This window comes from Pan paniscus, chromosome 12 (assembly GCF_029289425.2).
Source record: "Pan paniscus chromosome 12, NHGRI_mPanPan1-v2.0_pri, whole genome shotgun sequence".
Classification (NCBI taxonomy): Eukaryota; Metazoa; Chordata; class Mammalia; order Primates; family Hominidae; genus Pan; species Pan paniscus.
The window spans coordinates 33,012,774-33,039,327 of NC_073261.2; the positions used below are offsets into that span (position 1 = coordinate 33,012,774).

Sequence of the window (26,554 nt, forward strand, 5' to 3'; positions counted from 1 at the left end):
AGCCTCAGGTATTCCTTTATAGCAACACCAAGAACAGACTCACACAGCAGGCCCTCAGGGCCCCCTGCCCTGGACACCCCAAGCCCCAGACAGGCTCCCAGTAGGCCCCTGCCCCAAATGCCAAGACCTGGCCTTCCTCCAGTGCCCATCTGGCTTCTGGGCAGAGACACAGACCTTCCCTGGCCACCTGAAATAAAATAGCTCTCTCAGCCACTCTTTATCCTATCAGCTGTGTCGAGGCCTTCAAAGCACTTGTTGCTCTGAAATGATCTTATTTGTGGGTTAATTGTTCAATGCTGTCAGCTCCACAAGAGTGGGACTTTGCCTGCCTATTCAGCCCCAAACCCCCAGCATCTAACTCAGAGGGTCACACATGGTGGGCAGGAGACAAGTTTGTTAGCTGTGTGAATGAATGAATGAATGAATGAATGCAACTGCATTTTCAGGAAAGAGCCTTAGCATTTTCCTACTATCACTGGAAGAGATTTAGAGGTCATAAAAGTCAGCCCAGTGTTTAACAGATAAGAAACTGAGGTCAGAGTGGAGCGTCCACTTGCCGAGGTTACACAGGTGGTTAGAGACTGCAGCCCAGCTTGGCTCTCCTCCCCGCATCCCTCCAGGCTGCCTTCTCCTGGAGGAGAAAAGGCCTGGCCCTCTCGGGTGGGGGCCTTCGGGCCGTGTCTCAGGCATCAGTGGCAGCAGCTTCAGGAGAAGTGGAAAGGTGGCTGGTGACCTCCCCGTGCTCTGGAAAGCCCTATGTCCTACTCATGTCTGCCTACCCATCAGTATCTCCTTTGAGGACGAGGATTCTTACAGCCACATTTGGTACATTGTCAGGTGGCCTCAGAGGACTGCCCAGTGCATCTGAATCCAAAGCCCTATCTATCCAGACTCTCCTGTGAGCTGGACCCTCCCCTGCCAAGGACCAGAGCTCAGGACTCCTCCCCTCGAGAGCCATGGCTTCCCGCCAGCAGGGGATGGGGGCTCCTCTGCCCAGGCCCCTGGTTCATCCCTCCCTGGCCAGGCTTCCTCCACAGGGCAGTGTCTCCGCCTAGCACTGAGATATCGCCTGCTCGGGGAGCTCCTGTCTGGTTAAAGATGCGGAAGGAGGAGTGAGCTGCATAACTGTCCCAGGTTGTGCAGTTCAAGGCACAGAGTTGGGGCTGGGCCATCCGGCTGTGCTGTCCATGGGCCGAGGCTGGTTGGTGGATCCAGGGGTTGGAAGGGTTTCCCAGAACGATGCAAAATCAGGAGTTAGCATGCTCTGTGTTTGGGGAGGGCGAGGGGAACCGGGGCCAGGGGATGTGGGTTTCCCCAGCATATGCTTAGGAGCGTGGAAGTCAAGGAGTGAATGTCTTCCAGCTGCTGTGCACCATGAGGAGAGCCCCATTCTCAAAGTCCATCCCTCTTGTGAAACAGCCCTTCCTTGCCTTCATTCTAGAACTGTCTCTTTCCAGCATTGGCAAGTGTCTCCAGTTCTACACACCAAGTTCCAGTAACTCCAGAGGTTACAGGAAGAGGCTTGTTTGTCAGGCTGGGGATGGAATCCTGCCACCACCACCTCCCACCTGCGTGAGCTTGGCAGGCCCTGCACCAACGTTAGCCAGACTCACCACCATCCTTGTCACTGCCACGTCCTTCCCCAGCCTCCCCCTCCCAAGTGGAGCATCCCAGCCAATGCCTGTCCTCAGTCAGGACACATGGGCCCCCTCATCCTCCTGCTCACTGTCACCAGCCTTTCCTGCTGCCACCTTGGCTGTGCTTGGGGCTGGACATAGCCTTCAGGTGCAGACGGACCCACCTACACACCCGGAACCTTCCCCAGAGCTGATAACTGGGCCTCTGCCCTTGGGCACCTTAATCGCTCACACAGACTTCTCAGGTCTCCTAGGTTCAAAGAGACGGTGCCTCCACAGAGGCAAAAACACCAGAGGAGGGGGATCTGAGGAGGGCTCCTCACAGTTTCCAAAACGTTCTCTCACCTGGTTGATATCCAGGTGCTCCTCCAGGTCGTAGGAGTCGTTGAGCTGCAGGACTGTCCAGAGCGCTGCCCCTTCCTTGCACTGCCTGAGGAGGAGTGAGGGGTGCAGACGATGAGCCTTGGGGGTGGCGGGGGGGCTGATGTCCCCTGAGGGACACCGGCCCTCCTCCTTCCTTCCCCGGTCCCCAGCTCTGCCCAGGCTGTCCACTCACTGATAGGCTTGGTGGATGCTGATGTTCTTCCTCAGGCCAAGAAGTTGCGACAGGTTCATGGACAGGGGCAGGTTCCCTGGGGTGTCTGCAAACTGGGGATGGGGCAGTGAGAAATGGGCACAGAGCGGGGTGGGGGCAAGGCCACCCTGGTCCCCTAGGGCCTGGCCCTGTACTGCTGTGGCACAGCACAGACCAGGGGTAGGAAACATCCCCTCACCCCAGCTCACACCTGGCCTCTAACTCTGGTGACCCCTGGGCCCCAAATCCTTACAGGGGCTCTTCCCATGAATCCCTAGGAGGGGTGCCCAGCCCGATCTTCTGCAGAGAACCCGGTCCAGCATCGCAGCTCACCGGGCACCAGGGTCCCAGCTCCCAGACAGTGTTAGGAGATGAGAGGGAATGGGTCAGGGTGCCATCTCTCAGGGTCCCTGCCCTGGGGCCTGGGCAGCATCTCAGGGACTCATGGGTGCTCTCTCCCTCCACCATCCACTGGTGGGTTTCTGTCTCTTTCCTTGGCCATGTCTGTCTCACTCCTCCCCTCCCTCTCTCCCTTTTACCCCCCGACCCCCACTTTCCCCCAACCCTCCTGCTCTGCTGATACCGCCCCCCACCTCTCTCCCCAGGAGGGCCTGTGAGCAGAGACAGGCCTACCTCAAAGAGCTCGCCATTCTCCCAGCTCCGGCACACCAGCGTCTGCACGTTGCCACCCACCAGGAAGGTGGCGAACACCAGGAGGATGAGGGGTGCAGCAAAGAGGAAGCTGAGGCCCACACCTCTGGGGAAGGCGAGAGGCAGGACTGAGGGACAGCAGGGACTGGCTGCCCTGACCATACCCTCTGTTCCACCCTCACCCCAGGGCCAGCCTGCTCAGCCAGTTGGCCCCAGGACAGAGCCTTTAGAGGAAAGGAGCTTGGAGGACTTGGCCTCCTGGAGAGGAGGGAGAACCCAGTATTCCTGACTGTCCCGGCCTCACCTTCACCTCATCCCCACCCTGTTCCTGGTTCCCTGGCTGGCCCTGGCAGCCTAGAGGAGAGAACAGCTGTTTTGTTCAAAGAGCCAGGACTAGCCGGGCTCACACCTATAATCCCAGCACTTTGGGAGGTTGAGGTGGGAGGATAGCTTGAGTCCAGGAGTATGAGACCATCCAGGGCAATAAGTGAGACCATGTCTCTACAAAATTTTAAAAATTAGCTGGGGGTGGTGGCACACGCCTGTAGTCCCAACTGTTTGGGAGGCTGAGGTGTGAGAATCGCTTGAGCCTGGGAGGGTGAGGCTACAGTGAGCCATGATGGTGTCACTGCACTCCATCCTGGGTGACAGAGCAAGACCCTGTCACAACAACAACAAACAAAACAAAAAACAAACAAAACCCAAAGAGCCAAGACTGCTCACTTCTGTGCCTAGGGCCCATGGAGGTGACCTACTCCAGGACCCAGCACTCAAAAGGGTCACCTGGCATGACCAGGCATGACCTGCCGACAGGGCAGAATCCCAGCAGGTCTGAGGAGTAAAGATCTTAGACAAGGGGGCTCGAAGGGCTTATGAGGCAGGCACAGCCCCATGTCAGGCTGTGAGGCTTGGAAAGTAAAACATAGGGTGGATTTCAGCCCCCACTTACCCCCTTAGCCAGGTACTCTTGTTCAGTGAACAGCCTGTACAACTGTATGTGGCAGCCTTGGCCTTAGAGACCGTCTAGTCTGGGGTTGGCAAACAGATTCCACCTCTGGTGCTGCTGCCTATTGGTGGTGGGGGCTGCCTGGAAGCTGGGGTAGGGACTCTAGGCTGTGTCTGACTCAGGGTAAGGAGTGCCCATTAGGTGCTACAGTTGCCCCTGCTGTAGGAAGGAAGAGCTCCTTGTTGGCCATTCCTGCTCTGGTTCAACTCCTTTATTCAGATGATGACACTGACACTGGCAGCCACACCGGGAGCTATGCTCAGGAGCGAGAGTAATCAGCCAGCCCTATAAGAGGGGACCCTTCCCCTCTCCCAGCCCTTTCTTACGCCATGAGGAAGCGGGCTCCAGCCTCGCCCTTGGCTTCTGGGTGGCTGGGGTCCTCCCTGGCAGACAGGCCCCAGATGCCCAGATTGAGGCCCAGCAGGTTGCAGAGCACCACGAATAGGACCACGGAGCACAGCACGCAGCCCACGATCCACCTGCCACAGAGAGGACATGGGTGTCACTAAGAAAGGAGGTGGCTGGCACCAACATGGACAGGTGCGGGACGTGGCGACCGGGTGTGGCCTCTAACCCCAAGGCTGGGGCTTCAGAAATGCAGATACAGACTCTTCCTGAGGCCCTACTGCTCTTGTGTGGTCTCCAGGCTCAGGTTCCAAGGGCACACAGCCTCATAGGGACTTGGAGGCCTCTGGAGTCAGGGGTCTTGGCTTAAAAATACGCAGAAGCGGCCGGGCGCGGTGGCTAAGGCCTGTAATCCCAGCACTTTGGGAGGCCAAGGCTGGTGGTTCACAAGGTCAAGAGATAGAGACAATCCTGGCCAACATGGTGAAACCCTGTCTCTACTAAAAATGCAAAAATTAGCTGGGCGTGGTGGCGCACGCCTGTAGTCCCAGCTACTTGGGAGGTTGAGGCAAGAGAATCACTTGAACCGGGGAGGCAGAGGTTGCAGTGACCCAAGATCGCCCCACTGCACTCCAGCCTGGTGACAGAGCAAGACACCGTCTCAAAAAAAAAAAAAAAATGAAAAAAACAAAAACAAACAAACAAACAAAAAACACAGAGGCTCAGTACAGTCAGGGGCTGATAGAGGCTGGGAATGGGGCTCAGGGTGTCAGGGTGGCATAGAGGCTGGGCTGCCCACCCCACCCCACCCCATCCCACCCTGCGGGTGCCCAGCACCTGTAGGTCTCGTATCTCTGCACCTCCTGCAGGTAGGGGCGGCTGCTCTCCTCCACCTCCTGCAGTGCCTGGGCCCAGCGGGAAGCTGCCTCCAAGCCCGGGAACCCTTCAGCCAGTGTCCTCACCCCTTCCGGCTGCTGGGCCACTGCCTTCTTCAGCTCTGCCCAAAGTAGCAGGGAATTGTGGGATGCGGAGGGCACCCTGGGGCCCAGGAACAAGACAAGCGGGCAGGAAGAACATCTGGGAACCACAGAGGGAAGACAGTCCCCTGCCACCCCAGTCCTCTCTCAACAAGCCTCCCTGGTAGGGGTGGGGTGGGAAGCCATGCCTGGCAGCTGCCTCTGACCCGTGCGGCCTAACCTTGCACCACGCTGGATGTCTGCATGGCAGCCAGGGCTGGAAGGGCGTTGAAGGTGCTGTTCTCCTGCAGGAACCAAGTAGTGCTGGGCCTCCCCATCTCTGCCCAGTGTCCCCTCTTGGGAGACCCCAAAGTCACCAGGCCTAGAGGGAGGGCCCCCCTCAGTGCTCCCAGTTTCCCTCTTTTCTCTTGGTCGCTGCCCTCCTCTCCCATCCCCTGGCCCAGTCTGACTCAACTTCCCAAAACGTTGCTCCTCCCGGACCTCTTCTTCCTACCCCCATCCCTCTCCCACCACTGCAGTGAACTCTCAGCCGCCCTCCACACAACTGTCAGGTCTAGCTCCTGAAGGTCCAGCTCCAGTCCACCCTTCTAGCCTCAGCTCTGACTTCCTTCCTTCTGGAACCTTCCACTCCAGCCACCCAGCATGGCTGACTCATCATTTCCCCAGCTCCAGGTCCTGGGTCCTGGGCGCTGACTCACAACACCGCATCCTCCCCCTTGGCCCATCTCCACCCAGGGGAGCCGCCTGCCCTCTGGGCTCAGACTGAGCACTGCTCCCTTGCCACCCCCAGACGCCTGCCGCCTTGAAGGGCCCAGCTCTCCCATCTGAGCACAGATTGTGTGCACACCAAGGATGGTCGTCGGGAGTCCCCTGCCCAGGGTGCTGTGTGGTGGGTGGGACCCCAAATATTAGGTTCAACTGGGTTCCTGCCCAAAAGGGGGAAACAGAGGCCCTCACTTGGCAGGTGAGGGAGAAATCAGGCAGACCAGGTGGCTCTCACCTCCTGGACCATGCTGGAGAAGTTGGCCTCGGGGACACCTTTTAGCTGGTGCAGGACATGGTCCACAGAGGGCACCTGAAATGGGGGAAGGTGGGTTATGACAAAGTTCATGGAGAGGCCTGAAGGGGATCCCTGAGGGTGGATGAGGGGGGCAGAGGCCTCTGAACCCCAATGTCCTCAAGTGTAAAATGAGGACTGCCATGGCTCTTACTGCCCCTGGTGGCAGCAAGAACTCAAGGAGCTCACACACATGAAGCTCACGTACAGGGCGTGGCCTGGGGAGCACTCCACCCACTGCCAGGATGACCCGCATTAACCCTGGGTGGGTGGAGCAAGGGAGGAACATTGGGGCAAGGGGACTGGGAATTTGCCAGATCCCAGGAGCAGCAGGCAGCTAGCCCTCCGTGGCTTTAAGAGGACTCTGTCCTGGGTCTGCACCTGGCTGAAGTCAGCACCCAGCTCCAGGGTGCGGGCCCGGCTCAGGGCCCCTGCACAATCTCCCTGGCACCCGGCCTCCTGCAGCAGCTCAAGGAGGCGGTCCCGGTGTTCCCGGATGGCTGGCTCCAGGTCCTGCTGCCCGGCCTGCAGTTCTACCACTGTAGCATTCAAGGTTTGCAGGTGGTGCACGGAGACCTGCAGGACTGAGAGACCCACACCCAGCCTGAGCAGGGTCCACCATATGCATCCCCAGACGCCTTGCAGGAGGCAGAACTCCCCTCCCCCAGCCAAAGGGACCTGCAAATCATTGACCTCCTGCCTACAATGGAAACTGCCCCAGGGCACATTAAGCCAGGGGAGGGGGGCTGGATCCTGGGGTACAGCGATGGGGAAGTCACAGGTGGGGCAGAGGTGGCTCAGGAAATCCAGGGCTAGGTGCAGGTGGGATCGCCCCAGGAGGATACCCGCTGGGCTCCACACTATCCAGGATGCGGCTCCAGCTCACCCTGGCCCAAACTGCCCACGGCCGCCAGCAAGGGGTACACGGAGCTCCTGAGCTGAGTGTGGATCGCACTCCCAATGCTCACACCAACACCTGCAGAGCACAGGGCAGTCTGCAGGGTGGGGCCCCAAGAGTGGAGGGGCCCTCCCCATTCCCATCCTGCCTCCCCAGGCCCCACCGGGCTCTGCAGGAGCCCAGGGGTGGAGGGGAGTGAAGGAGCGGGGACACGGCTTCTTCCTCCAGCAGCTGAGTGGCAGCCACTCTTGCCCTCCAGCCGGCCTGATCCCCACCTCTACCAGCCTGTTCCCGGGGGTGTCCAGAATGAGGGAGTGAGAGGCACCCGAGCAGGGGCCCTGGAAGGAGCCAGCCCACCTGCCAGTCCCCGAGACCCTCACCATCCAGCTCCTCTGAGACTTGCTCCTGGGGCAGGGAGAATTGCTGTGCCACGGCCTGCAGCTCCTAGGCAAACACAAGGCCCTGAGGCTGCCCTTCCTGGTCACCCACAGTCCTTACGCCCATCTCTCCCTGGCCCCTTCCCTGCCCCTATGGCATCCACCCTGAGGGTGGTCGACTCTCAGGCAAGGGCGGGAGAGGAGGCGGCTTTCAGATGCGCTGGTTATGGGCCATCGGGGGCCCACTCGGCTCTGTCCTGCCCGGGCCCAGTGCTCACAGGGGCACATGAGGGTGAGGGGTAACAGTGCTCACTTGGGGGACATCAGAGACCAGGCCCCGGAGGCTGAGCAGGGTCTCAGGCATGGCCTCGATGCTGGGGCCCATCTGTTCATGCGTGCGCTGGTTGGTGACAAAGGCACAGACCACGCCAATCCTGTGGGAATGGAGGGAGGAGGAAGGTGCTTGCTGGGTAAGAGGGAGCCTGGGGGCCACAGCCCGCCCTGCCCGGGCCCTGGGCAGCGCCTTACAGCAGCAAGAGGGTGGTCAGCAGCAGGAAGACCATGAGGGCCGCGCGCTCACAGGCCAGAGCCTTGTGCTCTGTCTTCACTCGTCCCCCGCAGCGCCGGTGGCAGCGGCAGCAGCAGAAGCAAAGCCCGGCAGTGGGCACCAGCAGCAGGTAGAGGCCCGCGATCACAGCGCACACCACGTAGCCCGCCTCGTACCGCACCACCTGGGCAGGCAGCAGGGCATGAGGGGTGACCCGACCCCCACTGCCCAGCCCTGGCTTCTGCCTGAGTCCAGAGGGAAACCAGAAGGGGCGGGAGTGCCGTCAGGGGCATGGCCTGCATCTCATGGAACCCGTCCCAGAGGTGACCGCATTCTTACTGCTCATCACCGTCTTACACAGGAGGAAGCTGAAGTTCAGGAAGTTCCAGCTCCCTGCAAACCTCACTGCCAGTAAATGGCAGAGCTGTGGTTTGCACCCAGGTCTACGGACTGCAGCGCCCACAGAGGAGGGGAGAGGATGCCTGAGCCCCTGCCTGGTGGACACCCAGCGAGGTGGGCTAAGGGGAGCCAAGGCTTTTCTGCTCCCACCCTGCTGCTCACCCCAGAACTCCCTCCCCCAGCACCTTTCCCCAGCTTGCTCACCTCATTCACCTTCACGGAGGCCAGCTCATTCAGTAGGGCCTTTACCAACTCTATGGGAAAGAGCCAAGCTGAGGATTTGGGGACAGCCACTGCCCTGCCCCTGTGTCCCTCCTCTCCCCACTGTCAGGGCAAAGTGGCTCTGAGGCAGGGCTCCTCCCACCACCATGGCACCCTCGCAGAAGGCTGCATCACCGCAGCCCTGTGCCATCCGGCCCTGACCTCGGCACTGCTACAGGAGGGCGAGCAGAGAGGAGGCTGCAGACCTCTCCTCCTGGACCCTACAGGTCAGTCCTGAGCCTGGGCAAAGGCAGAGAAGGGGCCTGGCCTGGCAGTTCTTCCCCTCAAGCAGCAAGGGACAGGACTGGGAGGGTCCTTCAGCCACTCCTGGACCACCCAACCCAAGCACCGATAGACTAAGAGGATGTCTGAGTCAGGTCTAATGTATTTCCAATGTAACCTCCTCACTTTACAGACAGAGCACCTGAGGCTCAGAGAGGAAGTGAGGCCTACCCACAGTCACACAGCAGGTTCTGGAGCCCTCCCCAGATCCTCCGCCTTCTACCCCAGGAAGATGGCAAGTGCCTGCTTGTAGGTTGGGCACATCCCATGGCAGAGTGGGACAGAGGAAGCCGGGCTGGGGACCCAAATGCTGAGGCCCTCATGGGGGAGGGGCACACTCACCTGAAGGGAAAGGATTGAGCTGCACCACCGAGAGGAAGCGGCGCACGGTGCCATAGAGGGAATCCAGGAGTCCTGGCGCACGAACTCGAGGGGCCAGCCACCGGGCCCTGGCTGCTGGGGTGAATGTCAGGTGCTCTGCCGGGCCAAGGAACTTGCAGTCTGTGGCCCCTGCTGCCAGCTGACTCAGGGCCAGCCCCAGGCCCAGGCCCAGCAGGGGAGCCAGCAGAGCCAGTGCGTGCTTCATGGGGTCAGGAAGGTAAGGGGCTCAGGCTCAGGAGGGAACAGACAAGCCCAGGGCAGGCCATGCATCCTTCTCCAGCCTCTGTCCCTCTCTCCACAGCTCTCAAAACCTGCCCGACAGGTTTGGGTTCCTGAGCTACCTGGCCTCCCGCCTCCCTGCCTGCCTTGGAGCATAGGAAGAGCAGGGGTGGAGGCACAGGGTAGGGGGCAGGGCCAGGCTGGGACCGCCCTTGGTGGCCTGGGCTCCCCACCACCTAGATCCTTGCAGGCAACGGCTGCCACCAGCTGGGTCCAAAAGGCACCTCAGCAGCTTGGGATCACCTAGAATGGCCCCATTTCAAATATTCTGTTCCATGCCCAGCCCCAGCAGCCCAGTCTAGGAGCTGGGAAAACAGCTGCTTGGTGAAGCCCTGGTCAAAATGGTCATAACACCAGAGACACAGGGCCAGGACCCAGGCTTGCTCTCCCTGCTTCATCTGGAACCTGCTCTGTCCCTGCAGGTCATGCCCGGTGCCCACTGCCAGGCCAATCCGGAACAGAGGCCCACCCTGACAGGCACAGGCCTTTGGGAGGGCAAATCCCAGAGGTGTGCCCTTTGGCCTGGCCATACCTCATCCAGTCAGCAGTTGAAAGAACTGATAGGATATGACCAGAAACGTGTCTGCACAGGTCTCTGTTTTGTGAACAGCTGTATGCCCAATGCCCAGAAAGTCGCCTGTAGCTGAGCAGGTCATGGGGAAATTCACTGAAGGGCTGGAGGATATCAGAAACAGTCCTGAAAGCCACCACTGAGGAACCAGCAAAATGAGCCTCTTACATCACACACTGGGCAGTTGCTAAAGAACATGCCGTGGAAATGTCTCTTGTGACTGAAAAATATTCACATGCACTCATAAGTGCAAATAGCAGATTACAGACTAGCACACGCAGTGAAGGTGTAAAACGGTGATCATTTCCGCCAATAGCAGATTACAGACCAGCACACGCAGCGAAGGTGTAAAATGGCGATCATTTCCTCAAACAGAAGATTACTCCGTCTCTACTAAAAATACAAAAAAAAAAAAAAATGAGCCGGGCGTGGTGGCGAGCGCCTGTAGTCCCAGCTACTGGGGAGGCTGAGGCAGGAGAATGGCATGAACCCGGGAGGTGGAGCTTGCAGTGAGCTGAGATCGCGCCACTGCACTCCAGCCTGGGCGACAGAGCGAGAATCTGTCTCAAAAAAAAAAAAGAAGATTACAGATCAGTACACACAGTGAAGGTGTAAAACAGCAATCATTTTGCAATGGAGTTGCCGGCGATTTTTCATTCTCTTTTGCTCACGTGTACTTCCTCATTTCTGTGCACTAAACACGTGTTACTCGTATTTAAATAAGTAATCAAAGTTTGTGAGATTCCATGGCAGCTCCCTGCCCCTGACTGGGAGCCTTGGAGAGAAGGGCTGGCTCCATGGCTCCCAGGACCCCCAAGCTCAGCCCAGGGCAGTAGTTCAGGATGGTCTGCAGGGTGGGTGAGAGGCTCAGGGATGTCCTGCTGTCCCTGGTAGGGTTATCAGGCAATTAGGGCCTTATGTGTAAATCAGGGCTGGGCCCACAGTAGAGCTCTTACCCTCCCCATTGCTGCCTCTGTGGCTTTCTCAGAGCCAGGGGATGAGAGAACACAATGGTAGAAGGCATAGTCCAGTTACAGTGGGGTGAGACAGGAAGTGGGGCTTCATCAAAGGGTGATTCAGAGATGAGGATCAGGGATGCAGTGAAGAACAGTCTAGGGGTGCCCTGGCACCCTAGGTCTGGTGGGAGCTGGCCGTGGACCCCAGGGAGGGTCCAGGGCCAGCTCCTTCTGTAGGGGTCCAACCCCAGGGTGTGCAGAGAGGCCCCTGGCCACACTGCCTATGACTGTGTTGTGAAGCTCAGTGCAGGCTGTGCCTAGGCCCTCCCACAGCCCTTCCTCCCGACTCACCTGAACCCAGTATCTATGTTGGGGGCTCCTGGTTCCACAGAGGCTGCATTGAGGAAGGGCTGGTCTCTCCAGGGCCTCACTGCTTCTCCCTTCTCCTTCTCCCTCCAATTTAGGCTGTTAGAAAGAATGCCTTCCCCTGGGATGGCTTTCTAACCACCCCATCAGCAGCAAGATGGACACAGCCCTCACCCAAGCACCTGCCGCTTAGGCGATTTTGTGTCTTCTGACTCGGGTGCACTAGTGGTGGGGGAATTCAGGTCCCAGCTTCCTGGTTAGTACTAAAAGCCCTTGGGGACTTGGGAAATAAGCAGCTTTGGCCCCACGTGCTCCACTCCCACCCCCTCTCTCTTCTCAATTATTGTCATAATTAAGCCAATCATTGGCTAGCTGCTATTGTTTTTATTTGTGTGTATGGTAAAAACACTGTAGTTTGAAGATAAGAATTCCCCTAGGAAAAACAAAAACATACCAAGCCTCTTCCTCAGCCCAGGGCGGGATGAAGATGCTGAATCTGCCTGTTGAACAGATGGAGAAATAGATGCATGGAAGAAAGGACTATTCTGAGTCAGCAGCCAAGCCAGGAGTGGACAGGACAGCTCCCCTTCCCCCCAGCAGGATCCCAATAAACAATTTATCATCAGACCCACCGGTCAGCCCCTGCCTCCTCCCATCCCCAGCCCTGTGTGGGAGAGCAGGTGGGGTTCAGGATCCAGCCCTGGAGTTGGGCAGAGGAGGCGAGGAAGTCACTGCTCTAATTGAATTCCCTGGAAAAGCCCAGCAAGCAGGCAGGTGGGGGCTGCTCACAAGCATGGGTGCCCTTGGGGCAGCCACTAAGGGCCTTGGGGGGCAGGGCAGGCCACCCAGCTGCAGGGCTTCTGGAAGTGGGGATGGGAGGCCAAGGGGGGTCCTGGCCCCTCCTTTCCCTCACATCTTTCTGGGCATACCTGCACTTTCTCTGCTCCTGTTGACCCCTGGCACCCTCTGACCTCCGTGGGGAATTCTTTGGTTGACCAGGAGAAGCTGCTCCTGGTTGCCCTGGAAACACCTCCTGGGGCCACGTGCTCACCCTGACTCACGCATCTCCAGAAGATCGATGTTTCCCAAACCCCACAGCCCCAAGGTGCAGAAGAGGCGGGGAGAGATGGAGACCTCAGCAAGGGGAGGAACTCTGCCCTCCAGAAAGCCCCAGGGCCCCTCTGGCTGCCTCACGCAGCCATGCTGGGAATAGACCAGCAAGATGCTCAGACACTCTCAAGGAAACAGCAGGCAAGAAGACAGGTTCCTCTTCTTTCTTGCCTCTGCTATCCATGCCATACACTGGGAATGAGTTTTAAACCAATTCAAGGGGACAAAGACCCACTTACCAGATCATCAAGGCTACGCACGGCCACTGTCTTAGTCAACATTTTTGATGGCAACAATGAAAAACCCACTTAGGTCAGCTGAAGAATTTGAAACATGAGGATTTATTATAGAGATACAAGGGCACTTTTGGAGTCCAAGGGCCCTCAGGAGGGCTCAGATCCCGGAAAAGGAAATCCATCAAGTGCCCCCATGTCTGTCTCAGACCCTCTCTCTGGGACGGGGCCTCTCCCCAGTGCACGCTGGCCTCCTCTGCAGAATAGATTCTCCTCATCCAACATGGCAGAGAGGGCTGCCCTGCCGATCTGAGTCTATGTGTTCTCCCAGGTGGTCTACTATGAGTCCCACCAGCACCACAGGCCACACTCTTCATCCTAGTGGGAGGAAACTGATGGTCCCAACCGGAGGCAGGGTCTCCCAGTCCACCAGGGCCCTCTGGCTACAACAGCCTTATATGGAGTAAGCATAGCGGCTGGGCCCAAGCTTGTGGCACATGGTGGCCATGGGGGAACAGGCCTCTGGGATGCCTTCCTGGGAATATTTTGGAGCATTTTGACCACCACACTCCCAAAATGTGGGTCCCTGCCTGACTTCTTGTCCCTCGTTCTGGCATGCAGCCAGACATCCAGCCTTCCAGCACCCCTCCTGAGTATTGCTTCAGAAAGGACCATCGTGAATGCAGATGGACTCCAGGCTCCCCTGCTTCAAACCTCCTAGCGGCTCCTACACTGGACTCCTTAATTTGTCTCCAGGGCCCTCCAACATTGGAGCCCTTCTCCGTTCCCCTGGCTAGATCCTGCAGTCCTCGGCTCACCCTACCACACTCCCCTCCATCCTGGCCCTGCTCATGATTTCCCTTCTTTATCCCCAGCCTCCACGTTCACCCAATTTCTGCTCATCCTTTAGGCTTGGTTCCGTGGTCACCTTCTCTAGGACCCCTAGGCTGAGTGAGGGGTCCTTTCAAGGCATCCCTTAATATGAAACCTGCCCCCATATTACCCGTTTACCTGTCTGTCTCCCCCACATAGACAGGACTGAGTTTTACTCACCGTCACATCCTCTTCAGCCCTGAACACAGAACCCAGCATATTCTCAGCATATTCTCCAGTCTCGAAACTTTGGAAAAGCACATCTGAATACATTTAAAGATAAGATTTGTTCCCCATAAGGGCCATGAAAATAAACAAACCAAAACCCCTGGCCGGGTGCAGTGGCTCACGCCTATAGTCCCAGCACTTTGGGAGGCCAAGCCGGGTGGATCACTTGAGGCCAGGAGTTCCAGCCCAGCCTGGCCAACATAGTGAAACCCCATCTCTACTAAAAATACAAACATTAGCTGGGTTGCTGGCAGGCACCTGTAATCCCAGCACTATGGGGGCCGGGGTGGGTGGAACGCTTGAGCCCAGGAGTTCAAGACCAGCTTGGCCAACATGGTGAAACCTTGTCTCTACCAAAAATACAAAAAAAAAAAAAAAATTAGCCAGTCTCATAACCTGGTCTTTAAATAAATAAATAAATAGATTTTTTAAAAAGAAGAAGAATGAATGGGTGAATCCCCAAACTAAAACTCTGTGCCGCTGTGATGAGTGAGCCTGGTGAGGAAGGGCGAGGTGGGTGGGGTGGGAAAGGGAGGAGGCTCTTCAGTGAGCCCTAGGACCTTCTTCATGAGCCTCTCCAGGCAGTAAGGATGGGATGCAACCCAAACAGAGGCTGCCCAAGTGTGGAAGTGTGTGAGGGTTTCAGCAAAGTGTCGAGAGTCCCCATGACGGCGACGGCAGGCCAGTAAGGCACTAGAAGGCCACGGGACATCAGGGCCTCAGGGAGCTTTGTTAGAAGTGGTCAGACTGGGAGGGCAGGGGCCCTGCAGGCAGGGATGGCTGTGCTCTGGTTCCCTGTGGCAGGGTGAGTTTCTAGAAAAAGCAGGCCACAATCAAACAGATCCTCCAGAAAGACCTGCTGTAGGAAGGCTTCCGGTCAACTAAAAACTTCAGTCCTTGCAGCCCAGGCCCATGGGATAGGCTATGCCTCCTCTCAATGGCCAGGTGAGTCCCCTCAATGAGTACCCTCTGCTCCCTCTCCATGGTCCATGGCCAGGTGAGTGCTCTTCCCCCGTCTCCATGGTCAGGTGAGTCCCCTCTGCCCCCTCTTCATGGCCTCTGTGTCAAATGGGAAAGCAGCATCTTCCAGCCTGACCCAGATCTCCTCATTGCCCAGAGCCTCCTCGGCTGCCCTCTCTCTCCAAGATCAGCAGGGGGCTTGTCTCAAGGTTAGGTTCAGGCCACATCTGACACTGGCATCAGCTGCCCCTCTCCCTGGGGCCCTGGAGCCCTGACCCCTGGGGAGGAGACAGAGACAGAAGTCTGGTGTGCAGAACCTCGAGGCTGCTGAAGCCATGTGTGGTCTGGTAGCATCACGGAGCCCCCCTAGAACTGGACTTAGAAAGACAGTGGACACACGTTGGCCAAAAGCCGCTGGGCCTAACCTGACACCTTCTCCCCTTCAGTCTCTTCCCCCACATCAGTGGAAGGAGAGGTCATTGGTGTTCCCCCTTTGGAGGGGCCATGTGTCTGTTTCTGCCTCTTGGGGGCTCACAACAGCACTGTCCATCAAACTCTCCCGAGCACTGTGGGGCCCCCGGAGTCTCCCGATGTGACCTGCTCAGGTCCTCAGGAGCTCTGCACTAACAAGCTGAAATAGACAGACTTTCTATTGCACCCTTTGTCCCTGAGATAGTTCTGGGAGTCCAGGGTGGAAGAGCAGAGGCTTCTCATCAGTGGGGCCCGGGAAGAGGTAGGGCTAGGCCTAAAGATGAGCCTGCCCAACCATAGCCTGGAGCCTGGGATGCGGGTGCCACGCTGGGGTGAAACGTGAGACCCAAAGCCTGAAGGAAGTTTCTGGCGGCCCATTACCTACTCTGATCACAGCCTGCCCTGCTCAGCACCTGGAAACCAGTCTCATCAGAGCACCTACTGCACAGAACCAGGGGGAAAGTGTGTGGTCCCGATGGCAGGAGGAGGCCTGGAAGGGATCTGGAGAGACTGGAACGGGGCTCATACCCACTGCCCGAAAGGGAGGATGAAACGGCCAACTCAAGGATTCTCAGACTTACAACTGTTTGTGGAAACAGAAAGACCATAAAGGATTAGCTGACCGCAAGTTATTGTGAGTTAATAATGTGGCGAGATGCCCAGGATGCTTTTGTAAGGCTAGATGGCCCTGGAGGTCAAAGGTCTGGCAGCTGGGGCCTGTGCCGTCATCCTGCACTGCTCAGCCCTGCTCTGCAGCTTGGACTCCCTCTCAGGACAGTGACAGTGAGATGAGGCAGGGCCAGGAGCACCGAGCCAGGACAAGAGCCGCCCCCAAGGGTCAGGAGGCAGAATGGGAAGGTCAGGGGAAAGCGGCATTGGCTTCCCATCTTCCACACTGAGAGGAGCCAGAGATCTGACCCTACCCTGCCTTCTCCCCCACTTCTTACTTACATTCTCTGCCTTACAGACCCGGCCACCCACGCCTGGTTCAAGGCATGGAAGGACGAGCGCAGGCACTTTGGCGCAGGCCTCCAGGGTCCCATTCCCAGCAGCATTTCCCTTTCCTATGCAGCTGGTGCACTCTGCAGACCAAAAGTGCATGCTCTCCCCAGACCATGGGAGACGACATAGGACACCTGACACCCAAGAGCCCCAGGTGCTCCCACACCCACCGCACAGACCCCTCAGAAGTAGAGCCATGTGGCATCTCCCAGGAAGCAGGAAGGACCTGGACCATTGCTTTCTGAGGCTCTTTGAAAGGAAAGGCCTTTCCTCTCTGGGTGGGCTGCAAAGAAAACTCATCTCTCACCCCCATGTCTCCACCTGGCTGCCTGTCAGAATCACCTGCAGATCTCTGGCTCATGCCCCAGAGCTCCCAAATTCTAATCTCTAGAAGTGGAGTTCAGTGTTTGTGAGTTTTGTGAGCTTGCCAGGACGTTCTGGTGGGCCAGGAGGCCCAAGAGCCACTGCCAGGGCAGCCCCAGGCCCCCCTCACAGGAAACAGCTCTTATCCTATAGGGCAGGGGCACCCCCACCTCATAAGCTCCTGACCTTTCTATGTGAGCTGGTGAGGGGGCATCAGGATCCCTTTCCTGCCTCTGGCCGTCTCTCCCCCCACCTTCCACGTCCACCACAGCCTGTACCCTAAGAATAAGTAGCCTTTGCACCAAGCCTCAGGGACCAATACACACAAGTAAGGAATAGGCATGAGAAAGGAGGGTGGGAGACGGTGGGTGCCCTCCACGCTGTCACAAGGGGTGGGGCAGGAAGCAGCTGGGTGGCCGGGAGGAGCCTAGGCTGCAGATGGGCCCAGAACATATCTCAGGAAGCCTTCAGCTAGTTGGGGGGCAGCTGCAGTTTAGGGGGTAACACCCACTGTCGGCATGTGTAGAGATGCAGACACTCCCTGCCAAGGTCTGGGCAGCCTATGGGGTGCTCTGGGGGACCACTGGGGGCCAGCAAGGCTACGTGGAGCTCTTAGGGATGGACTACCAAGCTGGCAGGAAAACAGATGAAGTCAGTGACCAAAGCAGTTCCACTGCAGCGAATGCCTGCCTCACTCCAGCTGATCGTTCCAAATGCAGAGGACAGCAGAGAAAGGACCTCAAAATCAAGACAGCAGTGGAGCAGTGACATCCAAGTACAGAGGACAGTGGGGCAGGGCCCCCCAAATGCACGGGAGAGTGGATTATCAATGCATTAGAAAGACAGGGAGTGTTGGAGCCATTCCTTCCAGAAGCACAGGACTCACTTGGGAAGTGGAAGGATTGCTTGAGTTCAGGAGTTCGAGGTTACAGTGAGCTATGATTGAATGTGCCACTGCACTGCAGCCTCAGTGACAGAGCAAGACCTTATCTCAAAAAAATAAAGAAGCATATGATGTGGAACAGCAGCTCCAAATGCAGACGACATTGGATCAGTGACATCCACATAAACTCAGAGGACAAGAGCTCCAATGTCTCCAAATGTGGAGGGCTGTGGGCAGAGCCTCTGACACAGGGTATGTTAGGCTGTTTTCGCATTGCCATAAAGGCATACCTGAGACTGAGCAATTTATAAAGAAAAGAGGCTGGGCACGGTGGCTCACGCCTGTAATCCCAGCACTTTGGGAGGACAATCACTTAAGGTCAGGAGTTCGAGACCAGCCTGGCCAACATGGTGAAACCCCGTCTCTACTAAAAATACAAAAATTAGCCGGGCATGGTGTTTCACACCTGTAGTCCCAGCTACTCGGGAGGCTAAGGCAGGAGAATCATTTGAGCCCAGGAAGTTGAGGTTGCAGTGAGCTGAGATAACACCACTGCACTCCAGCCTGGGTGACAGAGCGAGACTTTGCCTCAAAAACAAAAAGAAAGAAAAGAAAAGAGATGTAACTTGCCCACGGTTCTGTGGGCTGTACACAAAGCTGGGTGCCAGCATTTGCTCAACTTCTGGGGAGGACTCAGAGAGCTTTCACTCCTGGCGGAAGGTAAAGGGGGAGCAGGCAGGTCACATGGCGAGAGCGGGAGCAAGAGAGAGAAGGGGAAGGTGCCAGACACCTTTAAACAACCAGATCTCACGTGAACTCACAGCAAAAACTCACTCATTACCAAGGGGACGGCACTAAGCCATCCATGAAGGATATGTCCCCATGATCCAGTCCTCCCATCAGGCCCCACCTCCAACATTGGGGATTACATTTCAATATGAGATTTGGAGGGGACATAGATCCAAACCAAACCACAGGGTAAATGGAGTGGTGTCCCCAACGGCAGATCACAGTGAAATGCCTCCAAATGTAGAGGAGAGTGGAGCCGTGCCTTCCACATGCAGGGGACAAGGGGCAGGCCCATGGAAGCGCACAGTGGAGTGAGGCAGTTCCACCAAAGGCAGAGGACAGGGCAGCTGTGCCTTCCAAATGCACTGGGCAGGGAAGCAGTGACTCCAGATGAAAGTGAGAGAGCAGCAGAGACAGCCAAGTGCAAGGGGCATGGGAGCCCTGCCTCCCAATACAACAGTGTGGGTTGTGAGCCTTCCCACATACAGAGCAAAGAGGGAATGCTGTCTCTTTAAATACATAAGACCGCCAAGCAGTCCCAGGTCAGTGCAGACGACAGGGGAGCATTGACTCCAAAGGGAAGCAGTAGTTGTGGAGCAGTGCCTCAGCCTGCAAAGGGCAGGGAGGCAGTGGCTCCACAGCAGAAGACAGGGTTTGTGCCTGCAGATGAAGATGATGGTAAAGAAGAGAGCAGCAAAACAGTGTCCCCCAAACACACAAGCAGAGCAGTGCCTTCCACATCCACAGAAGGATGGAACAAGGGCTTCCCACTGCAGAAAACACTGGAATGTTTCCTTCCAAATGCAGAGAACGCTGGAGCCGTGCCTCCAGCTAGAGTACAGTGAGCAGTAACATCCAAATGCCGAGTACAGCAGAACAGTGCCCCCAAATGCAGAGACGGCAGAGCAGTGCCTTCCTAATATGTCAGACAGTGCATCAGCGACTTCCCAGTGCAGAAGACAGTGCAGCAGCACTTCCAAATGCAGAACAGTGTGGATCGAGGGCCTCCAAATGCAGAGGCCACATGATCTTCCCTCAGACTGTTATAACCAGCCAAATTACCATTTCAGTGGCATAAAGATGGCAGTATTAGACCTAAAGAACCTAAAACATTAATATATCCTGCATTCTTTTTTGTAGAACTTCCTAGAGGATGTATTCCTCACAAATGGTGGCACAAGCCAAGAATAAGAAAGATACAGGAATCAGGAAACAGCGAATCCATGCCAAAAGAGAGGCAGAGACACCTCAGGATGACAACCAGCTGTTTACGTAACTTGGAGACCACCCAGACCAGATTAGAGTGGGAGAGGAGCGGTGTGTGTGTGTGTGTGTGTGTGTGGATGGAAGGGAAAGAGGGATACCTGGGGATAGGGATTCTAGAATAAAGGAAAACTCTGTAGAAAGTGCCTGATGGAGTATTGGAAATAAAAATATGTGTCTAGTAAATTATGCAAGTTACCAAACAGGGAAATTTTATAACATGGACTAAGAAAAGAGATGCAATCATAGTACACCTGCAAGAGTTAGGCCAACACTGGAGGTGGAATTCATTCATATTATAGCAATTGTGGCCGGGCGCGGTGGCTCACACCTGTAACACACCCTAGCACTTTGGGAGGCCGAGGCGGGCAGATCACCTGAGGTCAGGTGTTGGAGACCAACCTGACCAACGTGGAGAAATCCCACCTCTAGTAAAAATACAAAAATTAGCTGGGTGTGGTGGCGCATGCCTGTATTCCCAGCTACTCAGGAGGTTGAGGCACAATAATCGCTTGAACCTGGGAGGCAGAGGTTGCGGTGAGCCAAGATGGCACCACTACACCCCAGCCTGGGCAACAGAGCGAGACTTTCTCAAAAAAAAAAAAAAAAACCCAAAGAAACAAAAAATAAAAACAAACATATTAAAGCAATTGTAGTGTGATGAAAAAGGATGAAGGAGCTACATTTGATTCTCTCATAATAGAAAGTTAATACGCAATGTCTGTGTTCACAAATCTAGATACAGCAACATTTTTTAGAGATATGGAGGTAATATCAGAAAAAATAATTAAGAGAAGAAAGTGTGATTGCAGGCAGCAAGGGCAGGGCAGGGTTTTGCTGATTTTGCAGTATAGTTCTTTTTGTACTGTTTTATTTTTTACCAAATGTATGTGTTATTTTGCCAAAAATTTAATATTTTACGTGAAAGTGATCAGGTTTCTGTATTCATTTTCTATTATTTCTGAAAGAAATCCCCACAAGCTTAGTGGCTTCAAGCCATGCAAATGTATGATCTAATTGTTCTGTAGGTAGGAAGTTGGGTAGCTTGGCTGGTTCCTCTGCTCTGAGTCTCACAAGACTAAAATCAAGGTGTGGGTTGATGGCTTGGGCTCTGATCTGGAGGCTCTGTGGTAGAATCTAGGCTGTTGGAAGTATCCAGGTCCTTGTAGCTGTAGGACTGAGGCCCCTGTTTCCTTGCTGGCTGTTAGCCATGGGTGCATCCAATCCTCCTCACCTTTGGAATCTCTCTGACTCCTGAATCTGCCATATTTTCTCATCTTTTCTGCCTCATCTCTCTGACTGACTCATCTGCTACCTAATCTGTATTTAATGACTCACACTGGAACCAATTACATATTTCAGGATGATCCCCTACCTTAAAGTCTGCTGGTTAGTAACCATAATTACATCTGCAAAGTCGTGTCACAGCCATACCTTGAATGACATTTGATTGAATAGCCAAGGGACAGGAGTCCTCCAGGGACATCTTTAGAATTCTGCCTATAATAGGTTTCTTGATTATAAAGCTCCTTATTGTCTTTAATTTGCTACTATAACTTCTGAGTCTCCCAGAAGGGGGATTTCTGTGTCAAGTATCTCTTGGATTAGGTTCAGTTGAATACGTCAGAAAACTCCAAATAACAGTGGGGAAACCTAAGCCGAAATATATTTCCTCTCACGTAAAATGAGACTGGAGGTTGAAAATCTAGGGCTGTCCCCGCAGCACCATAAATGTCAACAACCCCTGCTCCTTCTCTCTTTCTACTCTATCATCCTAAGGCAGTCTCTAACCTTGTGGTTACTTCAAGGAACAAAATGGCTGCAGAAGGTCTAGTCATCCCTTCCACATCCCAGGCTCAGAGATGGCTGAGAGGAGGTGTATCCCTCCTGGTCTCAACTTCCTTTAAACAGCCTTCCCAGAGGTCATCCCCAGACCTTGAACTCACATCTTATTAGCCAGAACTTGGTCATAAGGCCACACATAGCTACAGGTAGGGTGGGAAACATGAACTTTCGGCCGGGCACTCTGCTGCCTGGAATAAAGACACAGCTCTGTGGCTCAGGGAGAAGGGAGTGTAGACACTGTGTGGATGAAGCCTTCAATGCCATCCTCTGTGTCTCGAGGTTATCTGACTGTAGATGCATTTTGTTCTGAGTGTACCAAGCAAATTCTCCCTGTCAGAGCACAGCTCAGAAAGTGTGGCTGTTCTCCCTCACTTCTCCCTCACTTGCATTCTTGCTGCCTAATACATTTAAGTTTTACTCTCCTAGTCCCCAATTAGTAAAAGTATTTTAGAAGCAAATGACATAGTACTGAAGAAAATAAAAATACATATCCATAAGTTGTGTTGTATTAAAATAGGATCCTGTACTTGTCAAGCGTAAACGAAATAATTCATGTCTTCTCTTTTCCCTTTCATTCTTGTTTTACTCTGCTGGTACTTAAATACGTTAGAGCGTGCACTGACTGGCACCACACCTCCATGTAGCTCTGAAGGAGAAGGGGAGCCCCCAATGCCTGCACGGGGCCCATTCCTACCAGCCTTGGCCCTGGAACTTGATGCATGACCAGTCGCAAATGAGGAACTCCAGGGACTTCTGCCTAGAGGTCCCCAGGCCCTCTCCTTTCATATTCAACTAGATGGCTCAGCCCATCCCACAGCATCCCTCCCACCTCCTTGCAAGGCAACTTCCTCTATCGAAGACCTCAGCACAGTAGAGGATTCTGTAGTGTCCCTTTGCTCACTTTGCTGCTGGTCACAACCTGGAATCTGGGAGCCAGTCCCTGTCCTTTGTCCTTGAATCTCCACTAAAAGAATTGTGGAGGCCAGTCGTGGTGGTTCACGCCTGTAATCCCAGCACTTTGGGAGGCTGAGGCAGGCAAATCACCTGAGGTCAGGAGTTCGAGACCAACCTGGTCAACATGGTGAAACCCCGTCTCTATTAAAACTATAAAAATTAGTTGGGCATGGTGGCGGGTGCCTGTAATCCCAGCTACTCAAGAGGCTGAGGCAGGAGAATCGCTTGAACCCAGGGGGCGAAGGTTGCAGTGGGCTGAGATCACACCATTGCACTGCAGCCTGGGCAAAAAGAGCAAAACCGTGTCTCAAAAAAAAAAAAAAAAAAAAAAAGAATTGTGTAAGGGTCTTTGACAAATGGTTGGAGGTAAGGAAGGTAAGTGCCACAGAGGAAGGAATGTCAGTCATCACGTTCCTCCTGATGCCCTCACAGGTGTCCGTGGTGGGGAATCTCTCTGGGCTCTGCCTGCCTGCAGGGCCTCCCTCTTCTGGGTTGTCATGAGTCTCCTCCTGTCTCAGATCCTGGCACTGAAAACTCAAACTTGTAGCCTGATGATAACATCATATGGGGTTCTGTCTGGGGCTGGAATGTGAGCCCTCTCCATGTACATAACCCTTTGCAGGTCACTGTTGGAGGGATGCCTAGAGGACACTGCACACTCAGAGAGAACCACCTGGGCTGCAGGCCGCCCTCACCTTCTCATTTGGGATTCATGAGCCACTGAGGACCCCAGTCTTCCATGTGCCAAAGCGGGGTTTGGCCTTGCTGACCTCTGAGATTGACCCCCGGCTTCACCAATCAGCTGCTGGTGATCCCACCTCCCATCATGCAGGAAGCAGGCACTTTTTGAGCAGCATTCTTGCAGATGAGGCAGGGCCCGAGACAGCAGAGGCAGAGGCAGCAGTTTGCCTGGGCCCAGGGAGACAGAAACGGGCCCTTTACTCTTGCAGTCAGTCTTCTTGTCCCCAGAGGGAGAGAGGATGAGAACCCAGGAGACTGGCTTTGTTGTCAAGGTTTCCATGGAGACTGGCAATGTCCTAGGGGGACCTGTGGTGTAAATTACAACCTGGTGAAGTAGGCTGCTCTAGGATGTCCAGGAATGCACTTTGGTGAGGGAAGAAGTGCCCCCAAATGAAGATTGGGCCTTTGATAAGAAGGGGAGACAAAGAAGGAATTATGAGTGTCAGCAGAATGGAGCCCAGGAGGAAGAGCTGAGGGGGATGGCTGGCATTCAGGATCTAGGCTAGATCAGGGAGAAGGCGGGTAACGCGGAGGCCAGACACACTGTTTCAAAGTCAGTGTGAAGCAAGGAGGTGGCAAACCCAGGAAGGGACAGAAGGTCAGCAAAAAGGGGTGGGTGTGTGTTTGGCGCCCAGCAGGAACTAGATGAGCTGGTGAGTACAGACGCAGAAATGAAGTGCGGCATGTGAGCACATGTTGCAACAGGCAGCAGGCTGCTGGGAGAAGCACCAGAAGCATAAAGCAGAAACTCAGACATGGGCCAGCTGGAAGAAGGAGCCTTGGCTCTGTGATATGTTGGGAGCCACGCAGCAGCCGGACCTGGGTGTGAATCTTGGACACAGAAGCTTCCCAGGGCACCTCCAGGATCCAGGTTTCACCTAACCAAAGCTCTGACAAGAAGCCCCAGGGTTAAGTGCGGCTCCTCCCTGGTGGTGTCAGGCTCCCCAGGAGCACTCCTGTGGGAAGAATAGCCTTTGCTTCAGGTGGGGTGGGGAACAGCTGGAATCCCCTCCTAGGACTCTCTCTCCAGGAAAATCACTGTGATTCAGCAGTGCTGCTCCTCTACAGAGAAGCCCAGCACCTCTGCACTTAAAAGTTAGTCAAAGGCAGCAGACTGCCTGTCCTGGAGCCCAGGGCTCAGGTTTAGCCTATATTATCAAGAAGAATAGATCACAAGTGAAGCCATCGGATCATAACACTCGCCTCCCACTGGTGCCCCTACAATCAAGTTCTGTCCCAATGTTTGTTGGCCACCACAGCCAAGAAAATGCTCCATGTTCACTTTCCTCTCCCAGATGCTGGGGAAGATTGCATATTCCAGGCTCCATTGTAGTTGGCTCAGGGACATGTGGCTAATTCTGATGAGCAGGCTGTAAGTTAAAGTCAAGTGGGTTACTTCTTGGCTGAAGCACAGCAAAGTAGGTGTGAGGTCACCTGGCTTTCTTCTCCATGGGGGAGACCCTGAAGCAGCGTGCTGAGATGGTGATGTAATAAGATGGTGGTGCCTCCATCTGCCTGGATCTCTGGGGTCTTGTCAGAGCCGCCAAACTCAAGCCTCCAATCTCCCCCAAATACACACATACACACTCCAATCCCAGTGAAGAGTGGCAGAACATTCAACCCCAAAATAGGCCACTTTGACATAAGGATTACCTCAAGCTAAGGCAACTTGAAAACAGCAGATGCAACAAGGGCACTCTGATCTTCCTTCTCTCCCGGAAAACAGGAGACAAAAACTCCCACATGAAAGGTGCCCTCCTTTCTCCAGAAGAAAGGAACATTCTTCAGTGGGGAGTTGCCGCCAAGAGAATTCCCTGCAAACAGACCTTGTTAAAGTAATTCTCTCCCTTGCACCTCGCCACATATCCAGTTATTCTCTGCAATCGCTTCTCCTTGTCTAACCTGATACACACGCAGGCAGGTCTTGCCATTTCTTTCAGCCTTTGATCCCTTATGAGAATTCCCATGTTATGTAAAACTTACATAAATGTGTTTGCTTTTCTCCTGTTAATCTGTCTGATGTCAATCTCATTCTCAGGCCCAGCAGAAATCCTAACAGGTGGAGGAAAAGGTTTGCCCTCCCTACAGTTTCTGGTGATGAGGATGGGACCCTAAAAGGTTAAGATGCCCCATTTGCTCTAGAACCTATGGACGGGGCCCTGGGAGAGGTAGGAATTCTTACGGAGTCAGGCATTGTGTCTGTTGTGCCTAGTCAAGGGATCCAGGTGTTGGATACAGTGAATTCCTCTTCAAAGGTTCCACTTTTTCAACTCCCTCGTTCTTTGTCCTCTATTTTCAAAGCCTAACTTCTTTGCCTCCTTGCCCCTAGTTACGGTAAACAACCTTCCAGCCATTGCCAATCTGTAACCCACATCTGTTCCCAATCTGTAACCCACGTCCATTCCCAATTTATAACAATCCACATCTGTTCCTTATTTGGCACCCTTAGTTTCAAAACTGCTCTTCCCACTGCTGTAGCCCCCAACCCTTGCTCCATTAGAAGTAGCCAATCAGGATCAGCTTAGATTGTGCCATCCAACTCCAGGCAGTGGGGACTGGACAACAGTAGCAGGGACTGACTGCATTAGGGATAAAAACCCCTTCCCTCCTTTGTTTAGTGTGCTCTCGCAGTGACAAGAGTGAGCAGCACCCTTCTGCAGAAGTAAATTTGCCTCGAGTGGAGCCAAGATGGCCAAATAGGAACAGCTCCAGTCTACAGCTCCCAGCGTGAGCGACGCAGAAGATGGGTGATTTCTGCATTTCCAACTGAGGTACCAGGTTCATCTCACTGAGGATTGTTGGACAGTGGGTGCAGGAGAGTGGGTGCAGCACACCAAGTGTGAGCCGAAGCAGGGCGAGGCATCACCTCACCCGGGAAGTGCAAGGGGTCAGGGAATTCCCTTTCCTAGCCAAGGAAAGGGGTGACAGATGGCACCTGGAAAATAGGGTCACTCCCACCCTAATACTGCGCTTTTCCAACGGTCTTAGCAAATGGCACACCAGGAGATTATATCCCGTGCCTGGTTTGGAGGGTCCTACGCCCACGGAGCCTCGCTCATTGCTAGCACAGCAGTCTGAGATAAAACTGCAAGGTGGTAGTCAGGCTGGGGGAGGGGCACCCACCACTGCTGAGGCTTGAGTAGGTAAACAAAGCAGCAGGGAAGCTCGAACTGGGTGGAGCCCACCACAGCTCAAGGAGGCCTGCCTGCCTCTGTAGACTCCATCTCTAGGGGCAAGGCATAGCCAAACAAAAGGCAGCAGAAACCTCTGCACTT

At 54.9% G+C, this 26,554-nt stretch overlaps 1 protein-coding gene across 1 annotated transcript in view; it reads right to left on the bottom strand.

Moving 5' to 3' along the window:
* PROM2 (prominin 2) overlaps positions 1-21,619 on the bottom strand; it is a 33,493-nt gene extending 11,874 nt beyond the window's left edge. The window contains exons 1-16 of the mRNA XM_055107685.2: positions 12,019-21,619; positions 11,550-11,663; positions 9,354-10,802; positions 8,673-8,722; positions 8,051-8,253; positions 7,836-7,956; positions 7,526-7,589; positions 7,134-7,223; positions 6,629-6,831; positions 6,191-6,265; positions 5,411-5,474; positions 5,051-5,210; positions 4,195-4,347; positions 2,845-2,968; positions 2,194-2,285; positions 1,983-2,067 (exon numbers count right to left, since the gene is read on the bottom strand). Coding sequence (XP_054963660.1) covers positions 1,983-2,067; positions 2,194-2,285; positions 2,845-2,968; positions 4,195-4,347; positions 5,051-5,210; positions 5,411-5,474; positions 6,191-6,265; positions 6,629-6,831; positions 7,134-7,223; positions 7,526-7,589; positions 7,836-7,956; positions 8,051-8,253; positions 8,673-8,722; positions 9,354-9,597 — 1,728 coding nt within the window. The 5' untranslated portion in view covers positions 9,598-10,802; positions 11,550-11,663; positions 12,019-21,619. The remainder of the gene's footprint in view (positions 1-1,982; positions 2,068-2,193; positions 2,286-2,844; positions 2,969-4,194; positions 4,348-5,050; positions 5,211-5,410; positions 5,475-6,190; positions 6,266-6,628; positions 6,832-7,133; positions 7,224-7,525; positions 7,590-7,835; positions 7,957-8,050; positions 8,254-8,672; positions 8,723-9,353; positions 10,803-11,549; positions 11,664-12,018) is intronic.
* Positions 21,620-26,554: the final 4,935 nt, after the last annotated feature.